Source organism: Myotis yumanensis, unplaced genomic scaffold (genome assembly GCF_028538775.1).
Source record: "Myotis yumanensis isolate MYYU_CA2020_CCGP unplaced genomic scaffold, mMyoYum1.0.hap1 SCAF_3, whole genome shotgun sequence".
Lineage (NCBI taxonomy): Eukaryota > Metazoa > Chordata > Mammalia > Chiroptera > Vespertilionidae > Myotis > Myotis yumanensis.
Genome location: NW_027223754.1, coordinates 131,557,541 through 131,576,405, shown reverse-complemented (window position 1 = coordinate 131,576,405; position 18,865 = coordinate 131,557,541). Strand labels below are relative to the sequence as shown.

Here is an 18,865-nt window from a genome sequence, read left to right as displayed (position 1 = left end):
TAAGTAAATTGGGGTTGAAAAAAAAGAGTTTGATATGTGATGCAAATTAAGCTCATTAGCTTACCTAATACATAATAATAATAGCAGACCAGCATTTGTTGACTGTTTGCTATATACCAGACACCATTCTAACAGTGCCCAGTGCCTTTAGTAGTTCTTGAAATATATTACCTCAGATAATTTTCACAACCCTATGACATAGTAGCGTCACCTCCATTTTACAGTGAGACAGGTTAAATATATGATATGACCTGTACCATCACTGTTTTCAAGTTTTTTAGAGCACTATTATAAAATAATTTTTTATTTGGATTTTTTAAAATCTCCTGGGAAATCATTATGAAAGCAAAATTCTGTTCTCTTCCCCAATCCACTACTTTTGAAGTTCTTAAAATGTGTTGTTATGTTCATAATTTGGGTAATTTCCTTGCCATTCAAGAAATGTTTATACTACAAAGTATCCTGACGAGTGAAAAATACACTGGAATGGTAGATCTACCTTAACTTGTAGCTACAAATGGTTTTGTTTTTCTCCCACCTTTCTATGGCCTTCATTTCTCTTTTAAATTTCTTCTCCATTTAAAACATGTATTTTAAAATGGGTATTTCTGACAGTATATTCTACACCTGCTAGCAAATCTAGCTTGGGTTTTGGCAGTATATTTAAATAGCTATAAAGTGAACCAATAGTATTTTATATATCTGAAAAGCGATTCACCAAAATATTTTTTGTTTGTGAAAGTTTAATTCTTGTGCCTTTCAAGTTATGAAGACTTGAATGTGTATTTGCTAACTCTAAAAGTTGACTTAGGTAATCATTTAAAGTAATTTCTTCAAAGGTATGCTTACAGCTCCTGTGAAAACTTTTTTTTTCCTTTGAAGAAAGTTGGTCACAGAATAATACCATTTATCTGAGATCAGGGTTTCTCAGCAGCAACACATGACGTTTTGCACTGAACATTTTTTGTTGCCATGTTAATTAGACCACTTCCCAAGAGAATGCAATCAAACAGGTATTCAGACACTGCCCAGTATCCCAAAGGGGGCGAAATGGCCTGTGGCTGACAATAATTGATGTAGCTAAGAAAGGATTTAGGCAATATTCTTGTCAGTACTAAGTCAAATTATTTCAGAAACTTTTTATTTTAAAGACGTGTTTATTAAATAATGCAATAAAATAATACATATTTTGCGATGGGAGTATTAGGAGGGATATGAAAATTTAGAGGAAGTAACACTCACTGAAAATCCCACTTCTTAGAGATTATTGCCATACCATTTTGATATACTTATCCTGTCATATTTTAAAAATGTTTTTGTGTAGATGTGTCTGTGTGTGTTCATATATGTGTGCGTTGAGTTGGTAGGTGTGAGGATGTATAAATGTATGTCTTTTTATCTGAAAAGGAAGGTCATATCATGTTTAGCAACATATAGCAAAAATCATTAGTGTTCAGTTTACACAACTGTCATTATAGAGTACTGGGAATTGGTATGCTACAATTGAGTGAGTTAGCAGATTATTAAAAACTTTTATGAGAGGGGGTATTGGGGAGGTAATGGAGGGATGAGGACACATATGTAATACCTTAATCAATAAAGAAATTATAAAAACAGCTTTTTACTTTTAACATTTTTTTCCCTAAGACTATAAGAAAACTAAAGAAAAATATTTTTGTCTGGCTGGTGTGGCTCAGTGGTTGAACGTCAATCCATGAACCAAGAGGTCACTGGTTCAATTCCTAGTCAGGGCTCCATCCCAGTAGGGGTATGCAGGAGGCAGCCAATCGATGATGTTTCTCACTCATTGATGTTTCTATCTCTCTATCCCTCTTACTTCCTCTCTAAAAATCAATAATATTTTTTTTAAAAAAAGAAAAGTATTTTCAGCAGGACTGGATTTTGTTACTAATAAGGTCAAGGCAAATCTTCATGGAATTGGGACTGCTTCATTTGCAGACCCTTTCCCAAATTTGCTTAAGGAGATACTAGCATTAGATCCAACTAGGAAGATGATCTAAAGTTGTCAGTGTCATAAGGCCCTTTAAAGAGACTCAGAATCTACTAGAAGATATTAATAAAACATATAAAGATATATTTGCTCCATGCTGAGAAGCTGTTTAGTATTTGCATTTTATTCTTTTTAACATTTATTAATGTACTTCATGTATCTTTTATCATGTTGTGTTTTAACACTAAGTCTCGTAGTACTTTGCTTAAAAGGAAATCCATTAATCGCAAATCTACAGTCATAGAAATCTGAATTATCAAAATTTCTTACTGATACAGTTTGGTGTAAAAAGAAGCACTATAAACCATATCAAAAAGAAATCTTTAGTCACCAGTGTATATACTACTGTGGTTCTCCAAATCTTTGGTCTCAGGACCCCTTTACACTCCAAAAAGTATTGAGGACTCCAGGGAGCTTTGATTATGTGAGTTATATGTGTATAACTCACATAATCAAATATTCACTGTATTCTGAATTAAAATTGAGAAATTAAAAAATATTTAGCAATGCACTTTAAAATAATTAAGTATTGTTTTAATAAATAATTATAATTACTGTGTTTAATTGTTATTAATGAAGCTGTGAAATCATGAAAAGAATAGTGGGTTTTTTTTTATTTTATCTCTTTACTGTCTGGCTTAATTGAAGATAACTGGATTCTCTTCTGCTTCTTTACTCATTTTATTGTATTAGCACATATAATGCAGTCTTTGAAAAATTCCACTACACATTCATGAAATATGAGGCAAATTTTTTTGTGAATATTCACATCATCCTTTTGGTCTTATTCTAGCCTCTGTCTTCTCTCCCTGCATCTGTCCCACATAATTCCCAGGTTAATCTTTATTCAACATCCTCTTCTGTCCATGCTCACTATTCTGGAATATGCTTTAATCATTTCTAGTGTCATTCGTTTATTCATTCTTTTCTTCTGAATCATCTTTTTCCTGTTTGCCTGTCCTAAGAGAACTATTGACTTTCAGAGATTTCAGCTCAACCCTCAATTAAGAAAGAACTTATATAGGAACACGGAAGAGCATATGCCTTCATAAGAATTTATAAATAACCAAAGTAAGCTTTCAAGAAACCATACGTATCTTTACTACTTTTCTGTTTTACTATTTCAGTATTTTTCTAAATGCTGGTCACGAGCCACTGAATTGATTTTAGACTCACAAATAAATTACAGCCCAAAGTCCAAGAAGCACTGTTACATTATTCTTTCCTTCACCATTATTGACTCTACAGTTTTGAGTTTTTGATTTTTTTTCACTCTTTTTTTGAACTCTTTTCTTCCATAGAGCCTTTGTATTTTCTTTAATCTGTCCCTGGAATGCTGTTCCCTTCAAGCTATGTGATTAATTTTTGTTTATCATTTGGCTCCTCACTCAAATGTCATGGAGACTTCAGAGGGGCCTTTCCTGTGCATCCAGGCATAATTAGCCCTCTTTCTTCATTTGTAAGCACGTCACCAAGTTTTATTTTCTTCATGGCACTTACAATATCTGATGTTAATTATTTGTGTTTTATTATCTGAATTCTTCATACTTCTTTCATACCTACCAATATGAGTATTGTTTCTATGAGGAGAGGAAGCTTGTATGTCTTATTCACAGCTGTATCCCTAGCTCCCAAAATGGTATCTGGCACCTAGAGTAGGTGCTCAAATAGTTGAGTCAATAAGTAGCACTTTTCTTAACTTTTCATGTTATAAAAGCCAATATTTGATCATATTCCAGTAAAATTAATATAGTAAATATATTCTTGGGTAGCACATAATACTTTTCGTGTGTGTCTTGCCTACCCTATGTAATTATAAATATCATTTACCATTGATAGAGTGTGCAGGATATCTCAGCCACTGCTCTACCTACTTTCAGATGTCCTCTCATTGAATTTTCACCACAACACTAGGCTAATGGTGGTATCCTAATTGGACAGATGAAGAAGCCACGTCTCAGAAATAAGTAACTTGCCTTAAGGTTGGGATTTAAATTTTTCCAGTCCTTACTCTTAAGTAGTGCCCTAGAGTGCCTCCCTGTCCTGAGGTTGAGAACCTTCAGAGGCAGGGAACTTGACATTGACATAGTAAACATTTTTGTTATTACAGAGTGCTTTGAGTTCAGTGAGATGTTTAGAGTTATGAGTAAAATTAACTAGGTATATAAAGCTCATAATTAACTTATTACATGCTATTGCCATCAATTCAGAATCCTTTTTAATGAGCATTTTCTTTCTTTCCAAATAGTTTGTGGAGAAGTTTCTGTTGGAGAGGAAGAAGGTGAAGGTGAAACTGGTTGGATTGAAGGAGCTGCAATCCTCTTGTCAGTAGTATGCGTGGTACTGGTCACGGCTTTCAATGACTGGAGTAAGGAGAAACAGTTTAGGGGTTTGCAGAGTCGAATTGAACAAGAACAGAAGTTCACAGTCATCAGGGGTGGTCAGGTCATTCAGATACCTGTAGCTGACATTATTGTTGGAGATATTGCTCAAGTGAAATATGGTAAGTAGAAGAGAGAATAGCTCTGACACTAGATGTACAATTATTATAATCATGTTCACAGTTTAGCATAATATTGTTTTTTGTTTTAGGTGATCTTCTTCCAGCTGATGGCATACTTATTCAAGGCAATGATCTTAAAATTGATGAAAGCTCATTGACTGGTGAATCTGATCATGTTAGAAAGTCTTTAGATAAGGATCCCTTACTTTTATCAGGTATGAATTTCTTTTATAACTTTTAACTTTTTTCTCCCTCACAACTGTATACCATTGTCATCAAACACAGTTTCCCTAAAAGCCAATAATGTAAAGAGGATTATAGATTTTGTGCTGGCTTAATCTTTATAATCCTTAGTGATTTTTATTTTTATTTTTTGTAAGTTGTTGAAGACATTAGAGATCTTTGAATCCAAAGCTATATTTTACAAATGAGGTAACTGAGCCAAAAAAATCAAGATATTTGAGAGTCAGTATAAGCTAATTTTAGTCTAATGATAAAACTAAAATATGGCCTGTTGAAGTATAAAATTGAAGAATGTGTTTAAAGCAGTGAATTGTCTATGATGGTCTACAAAGGACTGCTGTTATTGCTTTGTGTGTGTTTTTCAGAACTGATAAAATCTTTGAAGCTAATCCCACTCCCACATTAAGTTACTGAGGACAAAGTCTGAAAAATAAACTATTTTTCAAAGATTATATGATTAATCTACAGTAGGTCCAGGAGTAGCACCACATCTACTAAGCAGGATTACATTTGCACATGGTTAAGACATGTTCTGAGAATAGGAAAAGGAAGGATTTGTATGGGTGAGAGTACTCTGTTTGAAAAAAGGAGGAGGTGGTTGTCTACTTGAGAGATTCTTATAACAGCCTGACTGTGATAGCTTGACCTATGGTTAACTGGAAATGAAGTGGGATGATGGGAATAATTATAAACAAGCTGCCTTCTAGTAATTGAACTATACTAGAGTTTAGAGGAAGCAAGTTGTTGTCCATTTGTCTTTTATTATTTTCAGATGTTAGTGAAATGCTAACACTTTATATATGTGGTGAGGAGATTCTTACTGATTTAACTATTCAAAAACTTGACAGCTATAATTTTTCAGTTATTCTCTGTGAATTTTGTATTTCAATTGGTTGAACATGGTTTTACTGAAACCAAAGTCAAACCTGTGGCAAGGGTTAGTCAGTTAAGTTAGATTCACAATTTTGGGGCACATACCTAAGTTTAATTATTACCTTTTTAAGATTTGAAAATATGTGCCAAAAAAGGATATTGCAGAATATCACACCACTAAAAATCAGAGTAATTAGCCCTGCTTGGTGTGGCTCAGTTGGTTGGGCATCATCCCATGCACCCGGAGGTTGCTAGTTCTATTCCTAGTCAAGGGCCCATTCCTGGGTTGCAGGCTTAATCCCAGGACTGGGGGGAGCGGGGGGAGGAGTGTGCAAGAGACAGCTGATTGATCTGTCGCTCTTAAATTAATGTTGCACTCCCTTTCCCTTCCTCTCTCTCTAAAAATCAATAAACTATCAAAAAAATCAGTAATTTTGAACACCATTATTAATAGGGTAAAAGTTTCAATTGTAATATAGACACCATTTTGTTTGTTTTTTAAATCTTGTGTGCCTTCAATATTTTAAACTAAGAACATTTGTACTCTATTCGGGTTTTTCTTTATGTTGATATGCTTGTGTTTTATTCCAAATAGACAGAAATTTTTGACTATATAATGATAATGTATTTACATACAGTGTATACTTATTTTACTTGTTCTTTGCCATACTTCTAAGAAACGGTATTTAATGTTAAACAAATATAATATTTCCAAAGGAGAGGGAAGCTGTGTAACCTACATTATCGCCACAGACCAGTGATGGTGAACCTGACACGCGTGTCAGAGGTGACATTCGAACTCATTTTTTTGGTTGATTTTTCTTTGTTAAATGGCATTTAAATATATAAAATAAATATCAAAAATATGTCTTTGTTTTACTATGGTTGCAGATATCAAAAAATTTCTATATGTGACACGGCACCAGAGTTAAGTTAGGGTTTTTCAAAATGCTGACACGCCGAGCTCAAAAGGTTCGCCATCACTGCCATAGACTAACTGGGCCGTATTTGGTGAACTAAATTAGTCTCCTCTTGCCCTTTTGCCATTTTTACTCATGGACTTTTATGTACATCTAGCTTATTTACCTAGTGCTTAACTCTTCAGGTTGAAATCCTTTAACTGAACTTTGGTCCTTTCCTGTTTTTACAGAAATGGCTGGTAAGTTTATGTAGACTCAGGTTCCTAATACACCAAATATACCAAGGAAACTCTATAAATTTTCCATGCTTAGGAAAAGATTGAAATAGCTTTGTAAAGTCCCTTATCGCAATACGGGTGGGAAAGTTTTTCTGTATTTATTTCCCTATTCCAAAAATGTACTAAAAAACATGAAATGCATTTATTTTTAAATTTATTCTCATGATGCCATCTCTCACTGCTGTTCTTGGCTTCTTAAATTTAGATCTTTAAAAGCAGTTTTTAGTTAGCAGTGGGGCTATGGCTAGAACAAAAACTGTTTATTTTGAGCACAGTAATTGCCAACATATGATTACCTGTGGTAAGGAAGAACAAAACATAAAACATTTACATCATCTGAAAGCCAGAATTTTTAAAAGAAACAAACTGTCTTTTACACATAGTGCTTGCCCAATAAATGTTGTTTTGCTGTTCTAAATTTCATTTATTGTTTCCCTTGCATTTTCACTGGCAAAGAAACTAATAATTAGTGAAATACTTAGAATATAGGTTGTTAAAGCAAGAAAATCAAAGGCCTAAAAAATTCTTATTGGATATTTTACTCCATAATTGATAGCTAAGTGTAAATTCTTAGGTACTGAAGTAAGCACATATGCCTTATGATTTTACTAGAAGCCTGATGCATGGATGGTGCACCGGTGGGGTCGCTCGGCCTGGCCTGTGCCCTCTCGCAATCTGGGACCCCTCAGGGGATGTCAGACTGTCAGTTTCAGCCCAATCCCCGCAGATCAGGCCGAGGGACTCCACCAGTGCACAAATCCGTGCACTGGGCCTCTGGTATGCATATAAGATCTTGGATTAATTTATTCCCGCCCTCCTCTCCCTCCCTTCCCTCGGAGATTCATCGGTCTGTTCCATGTTTCCATACCTGTGTGTTGAGCATTTGTCCCCTGGTGGTCAGTGCACATCATAGCTACTGGTCAAATGGTGGAAAGGTCGCTTAGGCTTTTATATATATAGATTTAGCAAATAACCTTTGAGCATTGACTTGTTACATAAGATGGTGGTAAGTGCTGTAGACCCTGTCCTCCCAGTGGCTGTGAACTAGGAGATCAAATAAATAAGTGATAACTGAAGAAGACTTGAGTGTTTAAAAAAAGTGTTAAGTTTCAAAAGCTACTTAAAATTCTCCAAAATATTAGAGAGGTAGGAAGCCTTTTAACGATTGATAAAAGGTACAGTTGAAGAACTGTAAACAAACTTATCAGCATTACATTGTAAGAAGATTATGTCCTCTGTCCTCTGACAGAGCAGGGTTGAATGTTTGCCTTGCCATTTAATAGTGGTGTAACCTTGGGCATGTTTCTAGGAAGTAAGAATAAACATGTCTGCCAACTCTGGACATTGTTGTGAGGGATGGTCTCAATTGAATCAGTATTCCCATGTCTGCTCCCTAGCTTTCTGTAATGGAATGTTATATTGAAGTAGTGGGTGAAAGGTTTGAAAGGTTGGTTGATCTCAAGGTGATCTTGCACTTAGTCCAGTGGGCAGTGTAGCCTCAGAAGTTTTTGAGCTATGAGAGGTTTCAGACAAAAATCACATTTTGGGAAGATTAAAACATTTCGGGATGAACTATAAACATAGATTTAGGTACCTACGAGGCTACTGTGGTAATCTTGGCAGACTGGGATGAGGGTCTGGGTTAGGTAGAGGTTGTGGGGTTGAGTGTGGGAAATGGGGCATCTGTTGCTGTGGAATCCCTTTGGTTATAAGCACATTTCTTTTTTGAACAATGCATTTCTCGGGAAAAGGCCCTGATGATGATGATAGAATTTTTTAAGTTGAGCATTTATTTTTAACGAATTCCAGGCACTGTGCTGAGCACTTTGCATTTATAGGCTTGAGTCTCACTCTAGATCTGTTGTAGCCATTTTTTGAGATGTTATAATTAGCCCAATGATAAATGAGTTGGTCGAGTTGTGTTAAACTCAGATATGAGTGATTACAGAGTTAAAACCTTAAGCATAAGAATTTAGGTTTTATTTAATGTTTTCTTTGAGTTCATTTTATTAAATATTAAGGGTATTAAAGACAGTGTTACTAAAATTTGAAATTTGGTGATAGGAGGAAAAATCTATTTAAATAAGTAAACAAGTTTTCTGTTTTAGGTACTCATGTAATGGAAGGCTCTGGAAGAATGGTAGTTACTGCTGTAGGTATAAATTCTCAAACTGGAATTATTTTTACCTTACTTGGAGCTGGAGGTGAAGAGGAAGAGAAGAAAGATGAGAAGAAAAAGGAAAAGAAAAGTAAGAATGGCGATTTGCTATAAGAAATGGTATTTGAAAAAATTGCAACTAAATTATAAGAACTGATTTAAAACATACACTTCTTTTATGAAGTTTGATATGAAAAATTCTACAAAAAAGTTACAGTATTGCCCAATATTGTCCTGTAAAGTGTTAGAATTAGTGGAGGGAAAATTTTTCTTTTAGGTTAAATCAGGGGTCCTCAAACTTTTTAAACAGGGGGCCAATTCACTGTCCCTCAGACCGTTGGAGGGCCGGACTATAGTTTAAAAAAAAACTATGAACAAATTCCTATGCACACTGCACATATCTTATTTTGAAGTAAAAAAACAAAACGGGAACAAATACAATATTTGTATTTGCATGTGGCCTGCTGGCCGTAGTTTGAGGACCCCTGGGTTAAATAGTCCATGAAAGGCTTTTAGTGAATGCATCAGTCCCCATTACCATGGGGTAACTTCATCTTGAACCACTCCCATTGTCTTTATTCTGTTTATTCTCTAGTTTTAGACTCTCCCTGTCATCTGACCAGAAAATGAATTAAACTTTTGCTTTCTGTCTGCGTATTTTTTTCTGCTACTTTAGTAGTAGCCTTCTTTGCCAGCCTTATTACATTTTGGACTCATTGAGCTTTTAATCTTCAGTCTGTACTTATGTAGGTGTCAAAGACTTTATTTTGACACCTATGTTTGTTGTGTAATATTCAGCTCATCATTAGATATGAAGATCTTTATTTTGATCCATTGTATCTGCTATCCCTCCAAGTTATCTATCCAGCAAACTTGATAACCGTAGTTCACCTACAAGGATCTTATAAGAAACTCCATCATACATAGTGAGACAACTCAGAATCACTTAGTTGGACAGCATAATACTTTTTTTCTAAAAGTCCCCCCCACCCTGCTTTTGTGTCTGCTGTATCGCAGTTTTCTTCCACTCGGGATCACTCCAGAGTTTTTTTCACTTTAAACTGACAGCAGTTTACTGTGGTTTAACCACTTAGATTTCTTTAATTTTACTTAAGAGTAGTAAGCCCCCCCCCCAAAAAAAAGAGTAGTAAGCCCATATTTCTCTCACACACATAAGTATTTTGAGATCTTGTAAAATGAATGTCGTGCTAATATCTTGGTATGTTCTAACTACAGCAGTGTTTTGTTCTTTAGGTTTTGTCTTTAGCTGTGAAATCTTCATTTCAAACAAAAAAGTGTTTGAAAAGTTCTTGCTGCAAGTGAAGATAGCAAGCTCCACATTCTAGGTTTTTCCTGTCCCTCACTACAGCTCTCCCATCTGCCTCCTTTAGGTTTCTTAAGAGTGAAAGGCAATTTGAAAACCAGTAATAATGATACCGTTTATTGAATGCTTTATATGCATTATCTCATGCACTGTGCTGCATCCTAATTTAAAGGAGTCTAGTGAAGAGGCCTTATTAAAAAATAAAGGGAAGTTGTGTCATGACTTTGTTCTCATTGCCTCCACAGTGTCTTTTCCAGTAAGCACCCTTTTTTTTTTTTTTAAATATATTTTATTGATTTTTTACAGAGAGGAAGGGAGAGAGATAGAGAGTCAGAAACATCAATTGGAGAGAAACATTGATCAGCCGCCTCCTGCACATCCCCCATTGGGGATGTTGCCCGCAACTCAGGTACATGCCCTTGACCGGAATCGAACCTGGGACCCTTCAGTCCGCAGGCCGACGCTCTATCCACTGAGCCAAACCGGTTTCGGCAAGCACCCTTTTTTATGTCTTACAAACCTGTTTTTCTTAATCCAGTCAAGGGTATTCCCAGGAATTAATATCTAATTCATTGTCTACCATTTTTTATTCTTGGGTTGTTTTTGTTGTTGTTATTTTTTAATAGAATGAGACACCATTTTTCATCTATGGACTTCCAGCCCTCCTCCAGTCACAGGTAGCCCAGAGCAGGGTAATCTGTCTCAGTTCCTTAGTCGTCTGGAATGTGGCTCTCTGGTCTCTCTCCAGCTTGAGGTCATTGAAAGTAGCTAGGTGTTCTCTTACTATCTCCTCATTTATCTTGAGCCTCTGTTCCATCTTGACCATATTTGTTCCACGTCTTCCAGTTTGAAGATAGTTCTCCTTGATAGAGAAGTTGGAAGAAAAATAGACTAAATGATTCTGCTTCTTCTCTGTCCTTCCTAATATTATCCTGCCTATTCCCTCCTTCATGACCTTATTGCTTCAGACATTCTCATCTTTCTCTTTTCTCCAAATCTAAGCCAGTTATTATAATGAACTCAACTGATAGTACATTCATGTTCTTGTTTCACTTACTTACCTCCGCTGTCTTTTATACAGGTAGTGTTTTTGTTCTTATTCCCATCAGAGCTCTCCTGCTTATTGTATTTCTGTGACATTTCTCTCTCTCTCTCTTTACCCCTGTCCTTTTCTGCTTTCTTAGGAGTATATCTGTATTTAGTTTGAACACCTCTTATATTATATTTGGGTTTATTACAACATAAAAGAGTAAAGTCTTGTAGAGAAATCAAACAAGTATAGATGCCCAAGTTATTTTGGTGTATTATTCCCCTATGGTTAAGACCAGGGAGTAATTGACCAGTAGGTCATTACAAACTAGATGCTTCCTAATCTGTACAAACACACGTAGCACTGTGTAACAATGCTGTTATAGAAATGTGAACTACCTTTGCATAATTTAGCATGGCTGTATTCATTTCTTTTGGAAAGCTTTAATTCCCATTTTGTTCCTACAGATAAGAAACAAGATGGAGCTATTGAGAATCGCAACAAAGGTAAATTCAGGTGGATAAAAGTATAGTTAGCTTCTTTTCATTATCCAAAAATATATCTAATGTGTACTATATTCATCCAAAAGTGTAAGATCCAGGTAGCAGGGAAAATCAGCAATATATGTTAACTTGGGTTAAGCTTTCTTCCTGTTAGTGCCCCAGTCGTGCTGCCTTTGCAGTGTTAATACATTTTAATTGTGATTTGTGCTAGTAAGTGTAGAAAAATCCAGATGTACGTAACTTTCAACTTAAACATTTTGGGTAGTATAAATTGGTTACTATGTCACTACTAGCAAAAATGCATAAGAAACAAAACATATAACATATTTTTGCATCTATTTAATAGTCTGTACACATAGGTATTTCTCTATGTGTAAGATGATACATGATATTCTGCATTATAGTAGAAATTATATAGAAGGGACTTGGGATGTTTGGAGTAAGTCTCATTACCTAATACAACTCAGGGGAAGATAAATGATTTGGTGTGTAGTTCTTAGTTTAAGGACCTTATATTTCTTCCTTTCTATGCCTCATTTGTATTATGTATTACAGCATTCTCAAGTCTGGTACACAGTTTCACAACCAAGTCTCACTGTTGTCTTATTTTTCTCTGGGTAAGACATACCATACAACATGAGCACACACAAAGCTGAATGTTTAAATCTTTCCTAGTTTCTAAAAGAAAACTGATTTTTATCAAAACTTGCTTCAAAATGTCAAGTTGGCCAAAACCGGTTTGGCTCAGTGGATAGAGCGTCGGCTTGCGGACTGAAAGGTCCCGGGTTCGAATCCGGTCAAGGGCATGTACCTGGGTTGCGGGCACATCCCCCGTGGGAGATGTGCAGGAGGCAGCTGGTCGATGTTTCTCTCCCATCGATGTTTCTAACTCTCTATCTCTCTCCCTTCCTCTCTGTAAAAAATCAATAAAATATATTTAAAAAAAAAAAAATGTCAAGTTATATGTGCCTTTAAAATGTACTGAAATTACATTTTCTCTTAAATGCAGCAAAAGCCCAGGATGGTGCAGCCATGGAAATGCAGCCTTTGAAGAGTGAAGATGGTGGAGATGGTGATGAAAAAGACAAAAAGAAATCAAATTTGCCAAAAAAAGAAAAATCTGTTTTACAAGGGAAACTTACAAAGCTGGCTGTTCAGATTGGCAAAGCAGGTATGATACATAAAGGAAAGTAAGGTGTTCATTTTAAAATACACTAACTTCCTGCTTACAAATCATCTTTTGACATACTTAAGGCTGGAAAATCATTGCTTTGTGGCTGGAGGGGGAGTTAAAAATATTTTCAGTTTTATCCACAGTGTACCAGGTCTTCTGAGTTATTGACGATCCTCTTCATTGCTTCGAGGCTATTGTCCCTGCATTACATAGAGCCCACGTCCTCTGTCAGCTAGCTAATACGTGGGTAGATTAGCGCATAAGTCTGCTAGTTCACAAGCCCATGCTCTCATCTCTGAATTTCTGGGAACAATGGAGAAGGGCTAGCAGTGAGGTTACTCCAGGCACATTACCCAACTATATTTTATTTAAAAGAAATTTCTATCACACATTTTTTTCATCTTTTTACTATTTATGAAAAATTTAGGTGTATGTTTTTCTAGAAGTTATAGTTTAGTTCATTACATGGAGTAGTTCATCATTCTGCTGAGGCTGAAATTACTCAACTGTTGCCATCACTAGAAAACACATGTTGAGAGAACCACTCTATTGAAAAATAAAAAGCAAACAGAGCATGTCCTCCAGTGGTATCAGCTTTGTGAATTGGCACATTTTATTAAATCAGGTAAATTACATTATTTTATTACTTCCTAGGAATGTGTTAGGAAAAGTTATGTTTTTGCTTTTGTCCTCAAGAAGTTTATTATCTAATACAAATATATGCTTCTTTTAATAAATAAGGCAACTGATAATACTGACTCCATAGTGTTGGGGATACGGGTGAATTTTAAGATAGTGATGGTTTTTAGTAAGCATTGACTTGGGTTATTAAACCCAGATATGTGGACTTACCTTATTTTTTAATATTCATTTAGATGGGGCTAAATAACCCACAAAATAGAGAGGTAAATGATTCATACTACATGATTAACTCTTGTTTTTCTAAGTTAATGAAGTAATAAGGATAGACTAAAGATAATGATTCAGATAATTTTTTTAATTAAAAAGATAGGGTTGAATATTTAATTTCACGTCTTCTCATTCATCAGATTCTTATTGGATTGTCTTTCAGCAACAGGTAAGTTCCCAATATATAAAGCACCAGCTTATGCTAAGTTTTTGGTATTTTCTTATCAGTGCCTATTATTTTGTCTCAGCTTTAGTAGAAGAACAAAGAGGATACAGTTAACTCTAGGAAACAATCCTAAACAATTTCTCCCAGTTCTCCTAGGGACAAGACTACACTTGGAAGCAAAAATTAAATATGACAATGTCAAGGGCAAAAAAGGATGTTAACAATTTCCCAAAGAAATTAAAATAAGTATTACCAAACCAGCTGTAATTCTTCCAGTGGCCAGTTTGTAACTGACAATGGATAGTGTCTGGAATATTTAAATAATTACATTTTTCTTTTCTTTGTATACTGAAAGGTTTGTTGATGTCTGCCATCACAGTTATCATTCTAGTGTTATATTTTGTAATTGATACATTCTGGGTTCAGAAGAGACAATGGCTTGCTGAGTGCACACCGATTTACATACAATATTTTGTGAAGTTCTTCATTATTGGAGTTACAGTTTTAGTGGTAGCTGTGCCAGAAGGTCTTCCACTTGCAGTCACTATCTCATTGGCTTACTCAGTCAAGGTAAGTAGAAATGGTTAAGGAGATGTACTAAGTTTAAAGTACCAGCTGGGGTGGAAATGCACGTCTGATTATTCTTGTTTTTCATTCTGAAAGGAAGAGAATTTCATAAATTTACACTTGTTTGCTTTAGAAATGCTGTCATTGATTCCATCCTTTTCCCCCAGTTGAGGATCCCAGTACATAGAGACCTGTACATTCCTTGGAGCGGTGGTCGCCAACCTTTCGGACCTCACGGACCACTAGTGGTCCGCTACCTTGGCAACCGCTACCGTAGAGGACAGCCTTACCACAAAACTGAGCACAACTCTGCTAGGCAGACTTGTAGCTTAATTTTCATTGTATAGTATTTATGTTGTCAAGTCATGTTCCCTCCTTTTTCTCATTGTAAGATTAAGAATGTCTTTTACTGTGGTATAAAAGCAAAGAAAGGGTTCACTCCAGTCCAACCTTCTAAAGCAAGGATGAGGAATGTCCAGCCCAAGGGCTGTGAAATCATTTGGTCTGACCCTGCCAGGGCATTAGGGGTGAGTCAATTAAATGTTGACCAAATATAGCAGGCTAATTTTTAAGTTGATAATTTTGTATGGCCCACAAATGGTGTTATAAGGTATCCAAATGGCTGTTGGCAGAAAAAGGTTCCCCACCTCTGTTCTAAAGCCTCCTTGTTTCCATTCTTCTACTCCCGTTACTTCATAGTCTAGCCTTCACTTGTTCCTTTCACTAAGATGTAGTCTTTATGGATCCTCTGTTAGTGCTTTGCAAAATCGAACACATTTTCTTTACTGTAGAAAGACCTTTATTCTTTTTTATTTTTAATATTTTTGTATTGATTTCAGAAAGGAAGGGGAGGGAGGGAGAGAGAGGACCATCAGTGATGAGAGAGAATCATTGATTAGCTGCCTCCTGCACGCCCTTATTGGGGATCAAGCCCACAACCTGGACATGTGCCCTGACCGGGAATCAAAGGGTGACCTCCTGGTTCATAGGTTGACACTCAACCACTGAGCCACTCAGGACAGGCAAGAACTTCATTCTTTTAATCTTTAATATTAATTTGAATCACAAGTAATATGGGAGGTACACATCTTTGTTCCCCATATTTATTTCTTCAAGGAATCACTTTTTTTTTTGCCATATCTTGCATAGTAGTAGTTTAAAAACTCTGTTATTTTTAATTCATTCCACATATATTTTGAGAATTAATATCAAGTATTTTAACTTAAATGCCTTTTGGGGCTACTATGAAAATTTTTAATTTTTTAGAAACCATCTTTTTTGTTCTTGTAAATTAAAGAGAGGATCCAAAGAGTGAGTATATCAAGTGTGTCAGCATATGGAAAAGTTAAAATTGACTCATTCTGTTTTTGGTATGTTAACTCAAAAAAAAAAAAAAAATCCTGCAGCCCACAACCTATGTATTTCAGTTGATACAAGCTACATTTTCCTTGGTGATTGATACAAAAATCTTGTCACTTCTACTTTATAAAGAGACTTAATCCTTAAATGTAATATACGCTGACACTGCTCTAAGTACATCTGTACATAGAGAACAGGTTATCAATGCTCTTGTAATGTGAGGACCCTTCGCAGAAGCTTTTGGAAGCAGTGTAGAGTTGATGTGATCTGCAGATGGGTGCCGGTATCTGTTTCATTTACTAGATTATATTATGCAGTGGTCAAATTATTGAAACATAAGAAAGCTTATTTGGATAGGTCAAATGTACTAAAATCCTCCAGTATTAAATTATTGGTTTATATTGTGTATATGTATATAGTTGGGAATTTTCATTCTGATTTTAAAGCAGTTTATGATTTTAATGTAATGAGGCTATTGGTTTTATATGTAGCTTACCTAAAATTTTTTTTGTCACCGTAGAAAATGATGAAAGATAATAACTTAGTAAGGCATCTGGATGCTTGTGAAACCATGGGAAATGCCACAGCCATTTGCTCAGATAAAACAGGAACATTGACAATGAACAGAATGACAGTTGTTCAAGCTTATATAAATGAAAAGCATTACAAAAAGGTCCCTGAGCCGGAAGCTATTCCACCAAATATCTTGTCTTATCTTGTAACAGGAATTTCAGTGAATTGTGCTTATACATCAAAAATACTGGTAGGTTTCTTTAATAAATTATGCATGAAAATTGATTTTTTTATTTGTAGTTAGATTGTATATAGATCTTCAGACCTACCTTTACTATATATATAAATTGAAGAACTGAATTGTGTTGTTTTTAAAAGGCATATATCCATATAATGTATATAAGTTCCTTTGATACAATTTGTGTTGCAAGTAAGAGCTATTGGTCAAAATACACATTTTGTTTACCTGTAACTTTCTCCTCCTCTATTTTGAATTTCCTGTATTTAGACACTCTTAAGCCTTATAACCAGAACAAGTCCTTAATTTTAAATTCTTATTAAGCTCATTTTTTGAAAGACTAGGCTGTTTTATTTTTGTAGATAAAAATAAAAAGACTTTTATAGAAAGTCAACTCACAGTTTTCTAGAGAAAATTTTGAAGCCAGATTACAATTTAAAATAATGTTTTCTTATGCATGCTATATGTTCTTTTTTGGAAGGTGATGCTTGACCTTTAGTAACTAACTCAATAAAGTAATTCCAGACTTGCACTACCTTAGAGTAAAATACTTTCAACTTTTTAAGTTTTTTTTAACTTTATAAGTTTTAAAAGTCTTATTTATAACATAAAGCATGAAATTATTTCACTTGATATGTGTTCTAGTGATTTATGTATGAAAACCATGAACAAAATTAATACTGCAAGTTGTTCAGTGAAAAATGCACCAATTGATTATTGGATTGGAAGTTAATAGAGATCTTGGTTCTAGATCTGACTTTGCCTTTTACTGGCAGAAAGTCTGAGCCTTGCTTTCTTTAATTATTAAGTAAAGACAGTCACATCTGCCCTTAATATTTCTGTGATGATTATATGAGGTAAAACTTGTGAAAATACTACGAAAAAATAAAGCTTTTATATACATTTAAGGCAATAGTGCTTTATTTTAACACATAAACTTTTGTTTTAAGCCATAAAAATTGTAAAGTAGATCTAATTTTGAATTATTTAATATAAATGTTGAGTGAAAACAGGAAGAGAAAATGAGAGAAATTAAAGTTAAGCCCCATTACCCATGTCAGGAACCATGACTTATTTAATTCTTGCATCATAAGTGCTCCTGTTTTTCAGATGCTGAAGCCAAGGGCTACAACCATTGGGTAGCGTGCAAAAAGTTCCCATAGCTAGTAACTGTCAGGGCTGAGATTGGAATCCATGTCATTCTCATCCCAGAACTCCTTTCTGCCTCATCATTCTGTGTCCCTCTCTGAAATGCCTATATCAATAGAAGTTTCCTATGTAATTTTGTTTTAAAATGTTGTATTTTGATTTATGTGTAATATATTAAATTGTCATAGAGAAACAAGATGATACTAGCTAGCGTCTAAACCTTTTTCTCTTATAGCCCCCAGAGAAAGAGGGTGGATTACCTCGTCATGTTGGTAATAAAACTGAATGTGCCTTGTTGGGATTTCTTTTGGATTTAAAACGGGATTATCAGGATGTTAGAAATGAAATACCAGAAGAATCACTGTACAAAGTCTACACCTTCAATTCTGTTAGGAAGTCCATGAGTACTGTCCTGAAAAATTCTGATGGAAGTTATCGAATATTCAGCAAGGGTGCATCTGAGATAATTCTGAAAAAGTAAGAGTAAAGTGCTGAGATGAATAAATTGCTAACTACAGTTGCTTTATGAAATACCTACTGTGTTGTTACTGTTGCTATTTTCTTTTTGTGAATATGGAGCATTTGATGGCACCTCAGAGCTTTTAGTATATTTTAATGGTATCCTGATATTAGCCCATGGTATTCTGCCATTTCTATACTCCAGTTTCTTTTATTTCTTAGTGTTTTGCTACAGGGGAAATAAGCCCATTACATTCAATTACATCCAATCTGGTAGATTTAATAAAGTAAATCTTGATACTTGTTTTTAGACATGTTGATTTCATTGTTATATAGGATCATGGAAAATATGCCTCCTATAAAGAAAAACTGAAGTTTTTATATTCAACACTGCCTTGTAGACAGTAGACTCGAAAATGTGATGAATGAATTTTAGATTAGTTTTTAAAATAGCAAAGCATTAAAACTAGGTCTTGAGAATTTTCCTT

General features: G+C 35.0%; 1 protein-coding gene across 7 annotated transcripts in view; it reads left to right on the top strand.

Annotated features, from left to right (window-relative positions):
- ATP2B1 (ATPase plasma membrane Ca2+ transporting 1) overlaps positions 1-18,865 on the top strand; it is a 139,271-nt gene that overhangs the window by 86,550 nt on the left and 33,856 nt on the right. For 6 of the 7 annotated variants that reach the window (XM_070409612.1, XM_070409610.1, XM_070409611.1 and 3 more), the window contains 8 exons: positions 4,260-4,514; positions 4,604-4,729; positions 8,937-9,077; positions 11,808-11,846; positions 12,853-13,014; positions 14,448-14,662; positions 16,539-16,781; positions 18,154-18,395. In XM_070409612.1, coding sequence (XP_070265713.1) covers positions 4,260-4,514; positions 4,604-4,729; positions 8,937-9,077; positions 11,808-11,846; positions 12,853-13,014; positions 14,448-14,662; positions 16,539-16,781; positions 18,154-18,395 — 1,423 coding nt within the window. The remainder of the gene's footprint in view (positions 1-4,259; positions 4,515-4,603; positions 4,730-8,936; positions 9,078-11,807; positions 11,847-12,852; positions 13,015-14,447; positions 14,663-16,538; positions 16,782-18,153; positions 18,396-18,865) is intronic. The other variant, XM_070409614.1, reaches the window with a different exon arrangement.